At 42.3% G+C, this 12,448-nt stretch overlaps 1 protein-coding gene across 2 annotated transcripts; it reads left to right on the plus strand.

Annotated features, from left to right (window-relative positions):
* Window positions 1-4,483: 4,483 nt before the first annotated feature.
* On the plus strand, window positions 4,484-8,204 carry LOC310778033 (uncharacterized protein). 2 transcript variants are annotated; one of them, XM_083638348.1, is made up of 5 exons: window positions 4,484-4,600; window positions 4,708-4,852; window positions 5,251-5,350; window positions 6,478-6,606; window positions 7,758-8,204. In XM_083638348.1, exons 3-5 carry the CDS (start codon window positions 5,261-5,263, stop codon window positions 8,094-8,096), a joined length of 558 nt encoding a protein of 185 aa, XP_083494474.1. In that variant the 5' UTR covers window positions 4,484-4,600; window positions 4,708-4,852; window positions 5,251-5,260; the 3' UTR covers window positions 8,097-8,204. The 2 variants fall into 2 exon arrangements, with proteins under 2 accessions (XP_083494474.1, XP_083494475.1); XM_083638349.1 differs by having other exon boundaries at window positions 4,495-4,600; window positions 4,736-4,852.
* Window positions 8,205-12,448: the final 4,244 nt, after the last annotated feature.

A 12,448-nucleotide genomic window follows, 5' to 3' on the forward strand; every position in this document is an offset into this window, starting at 1 on the left:
GGTTTTTGTTGTGTTTTCTGAGGTAGAGACCATGTATAGATACAGCAGGGTTTCATGTCTCTACCTGCACATTGTTTTGTTGTGTTTTCTGAGGTAGAGACCATGTATTAGATACAGCAGGGTTTCATGTCTCTACCTGCACATTGTTTTTGTTGTGTTTTCTGAGGTAGAGACCATGTATAAGCCCTATACAGCAGGGTTTCATGTCTCTACCTGCACATTGTTTTTGTTGTGTTTTCTGAGGTAGAGACCATGTATAAGCCCTATACAGCAGGGTTTCATGTCTCTACCTGCACATTGTTTTTGTTGTGTTTTCTGAGGTAGAGACCATGTATAAGCCCTATACAGCAGGGTTTCATGTCTCTACCTGCACATGGTTTTTGTTGTGTTTTCTGAGGTAGAGACCATGTATAAGCCCTATACAGCAGGGTTTCATGTCTCTACCTGCACATGGTTTTTGTTGTGTTTTCTGAGGTAGAGACCATGTATAAGCCCTATACAGCAGGGTTTCATGTCTCTACCTGCACATTGTTTTGTTGTGTTTTCTGAGGTAGAGACCATGTATAAGCCCTATACAGCAGGTTTTCATGTATCTACCTGCACATTGTTTTGTTGTGTTTTCTGAGGTAGAGACCATGTATAAGCCCTATACAGCAGGTTTTCATGTCTCTACCTGCACATTGTTTTGTTGTGTTTTCTGAGGTAGAGACCATGTATAAGCCCTATACAGCAGGTTTTCATGTCTCTACCTGCACATTGTTTTGTTGTGTTTTCTGAGGTAGAGACCATGTATAAGCCCTATACAGCAGGTTTTCATGTCTCTACCTGCACATTGTTTTGTTGTGTTTTCTGAGGTAGAGACCATGTATAAGCCCTATACAGCAGGTTTTCATGTCTCTACCTGCACATTGTTTTGTTGTGTTTTCTGAGGTAGAGACCATGTATAAGCCCTATACAGCAGGTTTTCATGTCTCTACCTGCACATTGTTTTGTTGTGTTTTCTGAGGTAGAGACCATGTATAAGCCCTATACAGCAGGTTTTCATGTCTCTACCTGCACATTGTTTTGTTGTGTTTTCTGAGGTAGAGACCATGTATAAGCCCTATACAGCAGGTTTTCATGTCTCTACCTGCACATTGTTTTGTTGTGTTTTCTGAGGTAGAGACCATGTATAAGCCCTATACAGCAGGGTTTCATGTCTCTACCTGCACATTGTTTTGTTGTGTTTTCTGAGGTAGAGACCATGTATAAGCCCTATACAGCAGGGTTTCATGTCTCTACCTGCACATTGTTTTGTTGTGTTTTCTGAGGTAGAGACCATGTATAAGCCCAGATACAGCAGGTTTTCATGTCTCTACCTGCACATTGTTTTGTTGTGTTTTCTGAGGTAGAGACCATGTATAAGCCCTATACAGCAGGTTTTCATGTCTCTACCTGCACATTGTTTTGTTGTGTTTTCTGAGGTAGAGACCATGTATAAGCCCAGATACAGCAGGTTTTCATGTCTCTACCTGCACATTGTTTTGTTGTGTTTTCTGAGGTAGAGACCATGTATAAGCCCTATACAGCAGGTTTTCATGTCTCTACCTGCACATTGTTTTGTTGTGTTTTCTGAGGTAGAGACCATGTATAAGCCCAGATACAGCAGGGTTTCATGTCTCTACCTGCACATTGTTTTGTTGTGTTTTCTGAGGTAGAGACCATGTATAAGCCCTATACAGCAGGGTTTCATGTCTCTACCTGCACATTGTTTTGTTGTGTTTTCTGAGGTAGAGACCATGTATAAGCCCTATACAGCAGGGTTTCATGTCTCTACCTGCACATTGTTTTGTTGTTTTCGTTTTGTCTGTGTCTGTTTAAAAAAATGTGCAAATAAAGAAACACCCCCCAAGCGAGGCTTGTGAAGCCGGCCAGTGTATGCAATTGTATTCCTGCCCCCTGGCTGTTTATTGCTTTTGCATGAAGAATGGGCACCCAGAAAGCAACTGGAGACCGATTCATTGCATTTTAAACACCCACTGCTGTTAGATCCCGACCAGAGTTAGCATAAGAAATGTGGTGGTAAACTCCCATAATCAGCTTGCGGGCACGCACACAGATACCCCCGGGGCCACATCTAAGAATAGACTGCAAATGGGTAAATTCTGATTTCATTCAGTGTATTTATTTATTTATTTATTTATTTATTTATTTATTTATTTATTTATTTATTTATTTATACAAAGTTTCAGCCCGAGAACTACACACAGTCCATCCTTAGGTTCTGTAGTATGTGTGTATATGGGATAGTAAACTTTGGAGAAAACTGTTGCGCCTTTGTTTGTCCCTTGTTCTGGTTTGGCTGCAGGTGTGGTGGTCCAGAGGAAATGAAGGAAAGCTGACAGAATAGACTCGCTCACTGCATAGTAATTTAAGGAAGACTCCTTAGACTGAGACTTGCGAAAATATAATTTTCTTTTATTTGCCCATAAAGTGCTCGGTGCTCATAGTGAAAATAAAAAAGCAAACGTTTTGGTCCTAGGACCTTCGTCAGTGCTATACCAAGCACTGTCGGGTAGTCTGTGTGAAGTGCCCAGGTAAAACATTATTTTATGCATATTGTCCTCCACTGCACCAGGACCCTTTTATTCCAAACCTGGCTGAAGCGCGCTGGACTCTATTAATGTATTGTACAATATCTGTCGTCTGTCTGTCTGTCTACCTACACAGCAAAATCCCTAGTGTTAAAAGTGCTGTGTCAAAATTGTTAGACACTTTGGGAGTTATTTTAACAACAGTGGAGTAAAATACCCCCTAGTGTTGGAGTACATTTCCATAGTTACTTTTAATTACACTGGGAAGCCCTGCCCACCTTCTGCTACTCTCCACATTGCAGGACCGCCATTTTTTTCCACGCAAAAGCACAGAAGACCTCGGTAAGTTCATTCCCTAAACACATTATTTGGCATTTAAACAGAAGCAGCATGTTAGAATAACTTAATGTTGTTGCTCACCATACTTCAGTTGGTTTTGTATCTTAAAATTCCGAATTTCAAGGGCTAACTAACTAGTATGAGTTGTGCAGCTTAAATGTGCGCGGGCAGCAAGCTAACGCTAGTGTTAGCTAATTAGCGTCAGCTAACCTTAACACTAACATCAAACTGGACAATATCAGCAAGAGGTAACCTAATGTAAATGTTGTTGGCTGAGTTATTGTATTATTTATGTAACGTCCACTGAGTCCAGTAATGTTATAGGGTGCAAAATGGACCTTTTTTGTCCACCCCGGCCTAGCATTAGGCTACCTGGCTGACTAGCGCTAGCAGCAGTAGTCTTTTACTTTGAAAATTGCTGAGTCGTATTCTACATGTTTCCTCAACGTTATGAGTCAGCAATCACATTATTTCAAGGATTAAAATGATTTTGCATCCAAGGCAGCCTGCCTATAATTATTTTCGTGTCTATATTGTAGCCTAGTGGGGTGACGTAGGGATACACCACTAGTGTGGTCACTGACGTAGCGGGTGGGCTGATCCAGCCGGAGAAGAGTCTGTGATTAGGTGAATAAGAAGCACCTGTTGGCGTTCCGCGGCTGCTGGGCGCTTGTTGTTTGCCTCGACGGAGGACTGGAGTCTCGTATGCACTGCTGGGGTAATCTATACATTCAGGCCAGCGAGGCTGCGACAGGCTGTGTGATATTGCTGCTTTATATTCACCGTCATGACGCTGATGTAACGTTACTGATGTGATAAACTATCAGATTCGTCGGGGAGTCCACTTAAATTGGTGCCTTACTTTGAAAATTGCTCGGGGCAAATCTGACTGTGTCTGTAGTTAACTCCATGTAGCTTGACACTGATCAACGCTAACGTTAGCAGGCTGGTCACAATCAGAGCCAGAACGAGTGGTGTTCAGTCATCCACGATGCTTTGAGACGTAAACACGCAGCTCCCAAGAGGACGTTACACTATTTTAGCTTCTGAATCGTGCTGTGAAAAGTCTGATGGAATCACAAGCATTGTCAACGCAGGTAGAGAAACATGATGTGGCACCTTCAGCAAGATTGCATGGTTAAACATGAAGTAGAATTCAACCTTACTGGTCATTTCTGCAAAATAGCTGATACTTTGTCAGCTGTTTGGTGGCTTTAAACAACCTTATTCTCTAATAAAATGAACATAAGTCACCTAAAAGTTGACCAGGGCTGTTCTGTTGAAATGTATGAGCTTGTTATATTGCAAATTAATGCAGTTTTTAACATGAGGAATGTTGTGCTGATCACATTCCTCTCTGCAGGGAGCATGTTGCTTAAAGTGAAACTTGGCGATGAGGTTTTTGGCTGCATGCATTACTTAAAATGCAGTAATTTTATTTCTCTTATAGTGTTTGTTTGAGCCTTTTATGGTAATTCCAGTTTCATTGAATATTAGTTAGTAGACTAATGTGGACTCATTAGATATATCAATGACCTTTCTGTTTACACAAGCTTTTGTGCCTGTTTTCAGCATTTGCAAAGTTTGGTGTCCCAGCTGTAACAGAGGGTGTCAAAGTTTTCCACACTTCGGGGACTGAGTTGGATGATGAATATCAACTGGGGTGCTAAACATCAAATATGAAACAGGTTTGTTTCTTTTGCAGTTATTTGTCATGTGAAGCTTCTGTTCATTAGATAAGGGGTGGGTTTATGAAGGAACTGTACATAATGTTTTTTTCTCCAATCATGGTTAGCTGTCTCCACGGTATAATCTGTCTCCAGGGTAGCCTCTCCTGAGCGTCCCAGCGATCACCCCTTGATTCGTTGGACTCCCGGATAGTCAACCTTTCAGAGAGCCCTTCCAGAAAACGCCAGAGGCTGGATACAGAAGCCAAGCAAGTAAGTTGACAAACATGCTTGTTTTGTACGGACGGACCCCAGTAAAAATTGCACCATTGTTTTAGCAGCAATATCTCTTTCCAGAAATCATGACCCGGATACTCATGAAACTGCTCACAATGAGGACTGTGGATTATCTTGGGGTCATGATTTCTGGAAAGACACACAAGAGGTTTTGTTTATTTTTTGGTGCTTTGAACACCACAAGCCGAGTACCATCCAGTTCTTGTATTGGAGAGAAGGCAGACATCTCTACGGCCAATATCTCCCAAACTCATACATCTAACACAAAACAATGCATAAATAGCACTACAGATTTCATGAAAAATATGTATTTTGGATTTAAGGGTGAGCTGTCTCTTTAATGAAGTGTCTGTGTTGTCCTTTCACCCTCCAAGGAGCATTTCTATGATGGCGAGAGTGGCGCTGGGTACCTTGCTTGGAGGATTAAAACGATTCAGAGATGCAGGACTAAAGACAGACAAACAGCATTTGGAGGTAACACTGTAATAATAGTAGAAACATGTATGGAACGAAACGGTGACGAGATAATTTACTGAGTTTCTTCTAAAAAGTTGGTCTAATCCAAGTAACTGAAAATAGGGATGCACCGATCAATCAGCACGTGACCGGAAATGGCCGATTTTCAGCTAATCGGCCTCGACCGGTGACCGGCGCCGGTCAGTCCACATACTGTGCGCCGTTCGGCTTTCCCCTTTTTTTGTTTGGTTAATTACCTGCAGCTGCACGATGCACGCATTCACGTGACGTGTGCGCACCCCAAGCAGCCAAAAGGAAACACACGCCAGCATGTCCTCCTCATTGTGGAAATTTTAGTTTGTCACACACGGAGGGGCAGGGTACGTTGCAGAGTCCCGCTCAGCTGGAGTCCACTCCAGTCTGAGTGGCTCGCTTCACCTCACTGGCCCCTCTTCCCTGACCAGCTGCAGTCCACGTCACTGCTGCCTGCTGCAGATCAGCTGCTGCTGCTATCTGTCAGTCACATTGTAACGTGGATACAGGAGAGGACTATTTTTTCGTATTGCTAATAGAACAACGAACATAATAATAAAAGGCATCGGACCAGTGTGCAAGGTTTTCTGTGTGCGATGATTTTTTTTTCGGATGGCGGATAAAAAAAATAAATGGTTAAAGTGACTGTTCTGCCTGTTCTATCGAATTTCACAAAAATGCAATTATCTGAGCTTTCCTTTTCAGACGCTGAAACCATGCTGTATTCAACTGCTAATGCCTACATAACTACTAACTCTACAAACTAACTCTTTTAGACAGAGAAAGCACACATTCTATTAGTTCTTTTGAGATATTTTGTGTTCACAAACTCCTAGCAGAAAATAATCCTCGGCTCTTGAAAGATGAGCCAGAATCCTCAAAAAACTTCTTGGCAGAAGCTACCTACAGTAAAAAAAGAACTGTTGGCAGTGAATGTGTTAAAGCTGGATTGAGATATTGTATAAAAAAATAGTGGAAGACCTTCTTGTGATGATATAGAACTGCTACATCTTCTGTATTTTGTAAAAATGCTGCTGACATTGCACATGCACTGAATTTTGTTGAAGGGCCACAGAAATTAATTCAAGTGTTTCAAACTTGTGTTGTTACAGGTTGGGACAGTGACCTCATCAGTTTTACTGCTGTTACACCTGATGATTCCACCCACTGCCCAGGGTCAGAAGAGACCAGGAAAGGTGTCGGCATCCCAAGCAGAGAAACATCTTGTGCTCTTCAAGAAGGTTTGTACTTTTCCCTAATTTATGATAGCCTGGTAAAAAAAAAAACATCCTGATCACGTGACCTCAAATTCTGTTTCGCTTACGTATCAGTCTGGACTTCCAGCCACTCAGTGATTTCAGTGGGAGGGAGTACTTGCCTTGACAGACAACTCCTTCAGCCAATCAGCGTTACCAAATCAAGTCGAACGGCGAAAATGTATTTTCCACTGAGAAACTCCCCTGGTGCACACTCTTGTTGGTTAATTGTTATTGAGTCCATTTCAGCCTTAACTACACTTATGGCTGTGTTTACCCTTACTATTGTTAATGCTCATTGCTTCCAGAAACCATACTGTTTGGCCAGCAGAGACCCTGAGTTGCATTGGAATTTTAGGAAATCTCTGTGTATCCTATATGTGACTATACCTAGAGCGAAACAAGATGTGAGATCACGTGGACATTATGTTAGGATGGTTCTTATAGGAAAGGAGAACTTAAACGAAAGACAATGCTGATTTATTTTGCACATGGTCTCACACATCTGAAAAACGTAAACCATTTTGCAGGCTTTCATTTACTTTTACAGTTATTTAGTTGATTTGAGGTCAAAGTTGATGCCAGTGATTTCATTCGTGCACAAATGACAACACAAGCAGCAACTTTAACTCAAATCAACTCAATAACTGTCCAAGAAAATGAATGGCTGCTAAACTGTTTACAGTTTTCAGGTATGTGTGAGATCAGGTTCAAAATAAATCAGCATTTTGTTTTTTTCCATTTAATGTCTGGGCTCTGCGCTAATAACATGCAAACTTAATGAAGATGCAAAGGAATATGCAATCGGCTCACCACAACATGCATCCCAGACAAATCGCCATACATGTCTCTCTCTCTGACCGCAGCTGCACTGTAGACAGTCCGTCCCCGTCGTGGTGGGACCCAGAAAGCTGGCTACGCTCTGCTGCCTCCCAGGCTGAAGCGTGAGCTTCTGTTACAGCTTTCAACCTGGGAGCCAGTCAGGCCAGTCCACAGCCCTGGCCAAGGAGCAGTGACAGCAAGGTCTGCTGGTTAAGGGGCGCGCTGTCCCTGGTGAGAGACGGCACTCCACGGCATAACACTGATATTACAACCATGTAATTCTAATCGTCTGTTTGTGTTGTTTGTCTTCTCAGACCGGAACAAACATCCAAGAGCATCTTGATGCCATCACTAGTGCTCAACCCTATCTCCTGGCTGTTGGACCTCAGAAGAATGCAATCCGCCAGTTCTTCATCATCCTTGACAAGAATGACACACCTTACAGGTCAACCTCTTCCCTTGCTGCTGTGGATGAACTGTTTGAGGCACATTTTGTCTTTGGCACAACAGACAACACCATGCTCCACAACATGTTCACATTCATCCAGACCACAGTGTACAATGTTGATGTTTGCGAAGTCAAGCAGAGTTCCCGTGTTGCTGAAGTCCGGGCAAGGCTGCTTAGGAATGAAGTGTTCTGTTTGTCATGCTGAGTTAACTAGTTCAAATGCGCTTGTTAGGCATTTCCGGTTAGTTCATGGTTATTTGGATGGAAGAAATCTTTGCCTTCAATGTGTTCAGACTGGATGCGGCCGTGTGACTGTTTGGTACTTTTTCTGGTTTTAGGAAACATTTAAACACCAAACATACAGACTGTTGACCAACAGATTGACACTGATGTTAATTTAAGCAGTGTAGACCTAGATGATCTAGGAGAGGTGGTGACTGCTAATGTAGATGAGACAGCCATAACATCTGGACTGTTGTCAAAGACGAATATTCATTTGTGTGCTCTATTCCATGCACAGGACATAGAGTGTTATGGTTTAATTTGATACTTAAGGCCACTTGTTAATGATTTGAAAGTACTCGCTCAAGAGCGGGACTTCAAATTCCCATGTTTAAACACATGATTTGTGCTACTATTATTCAGGTCACTGTGGAAAATATAGGTTTGCATGGTCTGTTTGGCTTTGTGGAGTCATTTGGGGCTCGATGTTGCTGTCGTTTCTGTCTCCTTGAGAAGCATTGTTTGAAGATGATCCGGAAGTTGTACTAAGAACTATCGATATGCACACACAGCACTGTCAAACTATGCAAACAGATCCTACACTATGTATATTGTGTGAAACACACTTGTCTGTTAAATTCACTTTAGTAATTCCACACAGCCAACAGTTTTTCTGTAGACATAATGCATGCTGTTTTAGAGGGGGTCCCTCCGTTTGAGCTGAAACTTTTTCTGCAGTACATTCAGGGCAACTTCCTAAATGCTGAACAACTGGCTGGTAGAATACATGCTTTTGACTGTTTACAACCAGCAGCCAAACCGTCCACCAAGAGTAAAGTTGTTGGATGGAAGTAATGATTTGGAAATGAATGCCATACAGTCTTGGTGCTTATTGCGCAATATGCCTTTGTTATTTGATTCAGACAGATGATAAGTTGGTATCTTCTACTTTTGCTTTTCAATAAATGAAGACATTGACATAATGAATTGTGTTTGTTTGTTTTTTCACATTACATGCAAATTTTAAAGTATAGTAGTAGATTTAGATATACACTGACAGGAGTTAATTAAAAATCAACACTTGGAATAACTCCCACAAGGAGTAAATACAATAAGAGTTAATTTGTATTCACACTGGTGAGAGTAAGCTTTAAATTAACACTCAGTGTTAACCACTTCTAACATTGATGGAGAGTTAAATTAAGATTAACTCTCGGAGTGAACTAAAAGTAACACTATGGGTGTTAATTACCTCATAGTGTAATATTTTATTAACACTGTTCAGTGTTGTGCAGGGTGATGCAGTGTTAAATTTGGACTCTTTCTAGAGTTGAATTAACTCTGAAATATCAACACTATGTCAAGAGTAACTTTAACACCCTGTGGTGTGGGACCATATGTTATCCGAGCCAGTGTTAAAAATAACTCTTTAAGTGTTGATTTAACACTGCAAATTTTACTGTGTAACCTCCCCCAGACCCTAACCCTAAACCTACCTCTCCCACCCCCACGCCTAAACATAACGTCGGCATGGCGGGCGGACCCCGGGGCGTAACGTTACAGCGTGGTACGTGATGCCTTGCTCGGCCAGCCGCTGAAGGAAATGTCCCGGCGCAGCCCGGGCCTAGCAGAGCTGTAGATAGCTATAGGGGGATGTTGATATATCAATTGATAGCTTGCTTGTTACGTCCAAGTCACGTTTTTCATCAATGGTCAAATTCGTTTTGACAATCCGTTGCTCGTTGATATAATTGTTTTACAACTACCAAATTTAGTAGCCAAAGCAGAGATCGCCTGTCTGTTTCTGTTATGCATGACTATATATCTGTCTGTCTGTCTGTCTGTCTGTCTGTCTGTCTATCTATCTATCTATCTATCTATCTATCTATCTATCTATCTAGATAGATAGATAGATAGATAGATTATCTATTATATATAACTACTGGTTCGTAGTGAGCCCAAAACATTAATTCCAAAATATGTTGAATTCAGATTGGATTATTTTAAATTGGGGATTTTTGTGTGTGTCATATAGCATTTTTTCTATAGACCCAGAATGCTCAGGCATACTGCAGTACATGAACAATCCTGTCCCAAAACTAGACCAGAGAACCAAGACGAGATGGATAGATGGGAAACTGACATTGTGGACTCTGCAGTATATACAAATGGTTCTTCTTGTTTCATTTCATTGTTATATCCAAGAAAATGCACCTACAGATCTCCAGAAAATTTTCAATGGAGCAGTTTCAGGCTGTCTTGATGACATTATACAGATAATGTGACTGAACTGCTCAAGATTACAGGGAATAGGTGTGAGTTTCCTTCACTGAGTTGGGAAATTGGGGCGGCTGTGGCTCAGGAGGTAGAGTGGGTCGTCCACTAATCAGAAGGTCGGTGGTTCGATCCCCCGGCTCCTCCAGTACGCATGTCGAAGTGTCCTTGGGCAAGACACTGAACCCTGAATTGCTCCCGATGGCTGTGCCAGCACCCTGCATGGCAGCTTGCCGCCCTCGGTGTGTGAATGGGTGAATGTAGGCACATTGTAAAGCGCTTTGGATAAAAGTGCTATATAAATGCAGTTTGCATTTATAAAAAAAATGCATTTACCATTTACCATTTACCAAATTAAACACTGGCGGTGTACTGTAAGCTGAGATAATATAAGATTTGGGATCGAGAATCAGATAAAACAAAATTGCGAAGTTGCATTGATGAAGTTTTACTTTTGTGGAAGAAAAAAACAAAGAATGATACTTCAGTAATGCATATACAGTAAATGTAACTTCGACATCTGTGCTTATCTGCATTATATAGGACTAGTGCAGTGCCCGTTCCCCCATGCACCACCCCGTGGGCACCCCCCTTCCCCCGCACACACACTGCACTCTGTCAGGTCCCCCTAAGCGCAAGTTTGAAGTCGATCCAACAAACGGTTCTCGAGATATGCGAAGGAAAGACATACAGATAGTCCTGGAAGAAGTCCAAATTGCATGAAATGCGGCACTGCACTCCATCGGGGTCCGAGCAGCGCACTCCCCAAGTTTGAAGTCAATCGGACAAATGTTTCTCGAGATAAACTGCTTTTTGTGTTGCCAGTAGGTGACGCTATGTCAAATTGCAAGAAATTTAGTGCTGCACTACTTCGAGTTCCCAGGAGCACTCTCACTAAGTTTGAAGTCAATCGGATGAACATTCTCAAGATAAACCACTTTTTGTGTTGCCAGTAGGTGACGCTGTGCCGAATTGCACAAAATGTGGCACTGTTCTATGTCAGGCCATAAGCAGTGGTGGAAATGGCCAGGTTTTACTCTGGGAACCCTACTTACACAGGATGAGGGTTCCTGGAAGTGGCGTGGCCCTAGAGGATATTATTTCTGAATGCATGACTCATTATAGCCTACCATTATAGAAGGGGCGGCTTTAGCTCAGGAGGTAGAGCGGGTCGGCCAATGACGCAAGGGTTGGCGGTTCGATCCCCGCTCCCTCCCAGCTGCTGTCGTTGTGTCCTTGGGCAAGACACTTAACCCTCCTTGCTCCCGATGGTGTGTAGGCACCCTGCGTGGCAGCCTGCCGCCATTGGTGTATGAATGGGTGAATGTAGACTATCTACTGATTGTAAAGCGCTTTGGATAAAAGCGCTATATAAATGCAGGCCATTTACCATTTACCATTATAGCCACGTAAAAATCTCTTAGAAATCTCACTTAACTAAGAGCACTGAGCTCTACTGATTATTTCCCCTTGATTTTATTCATGACAGACTTGAATATTAATGCTGCTTATTCAGCTTACAAATACATGTTCTCCTACTATTCTCTGCTGCTTTCATGCTGCCCTCTCTCCAATGTTTACTTTGTTGTGTAATGTTTTACCCTCATTCTCGACCAATCACTCTCAACGACCCTACTTATCACCATTCACTCTCAAGACTGTACTCACAGCAGTGTTTACTTTTCTCACTTGCTGCTGGGGCTTGAAGGAGCACACGCTTGATTGAACACAAATGTATTAATATTTTATGTGTTTCGCATCCGAATTGCACGAAAACAGGGCACACACCGGCCTTGAAAGCCGAAAAATGCACGGAAAATAGGATTCGTGCCTCCGATGTGAAAGTCGTGAACGCGCTTTGGTGGACAATTGTTTTACGCCTTTTGTCCCGCGACGGTAGGTAGTAACAGCACCGGGTTACCTGGCAACCCGCCTCCATTTGAAAGCGTCGTCGCAGCGAGCCGGAAAAGGTGCGAATGGTCAGCTCATTCATAAAAAGATTACAGGGGAAATCACCTCATGTATCAAGAAAGTGCAGGAGTGAAAGTAAAAAAGTAGCCT

Source organism: Poromitra crassiceps (genome assembly GCF_964638095.1).
Source record: "Poromitra crassiceps genome assembly, chromosome: 6".
Lineage (NCBI taxonomy): Eukaryota > Metazoa > Chordata > Actinopteri > Beryciformes > Melamphaidae > Poromitra > Poromitra crassiceps.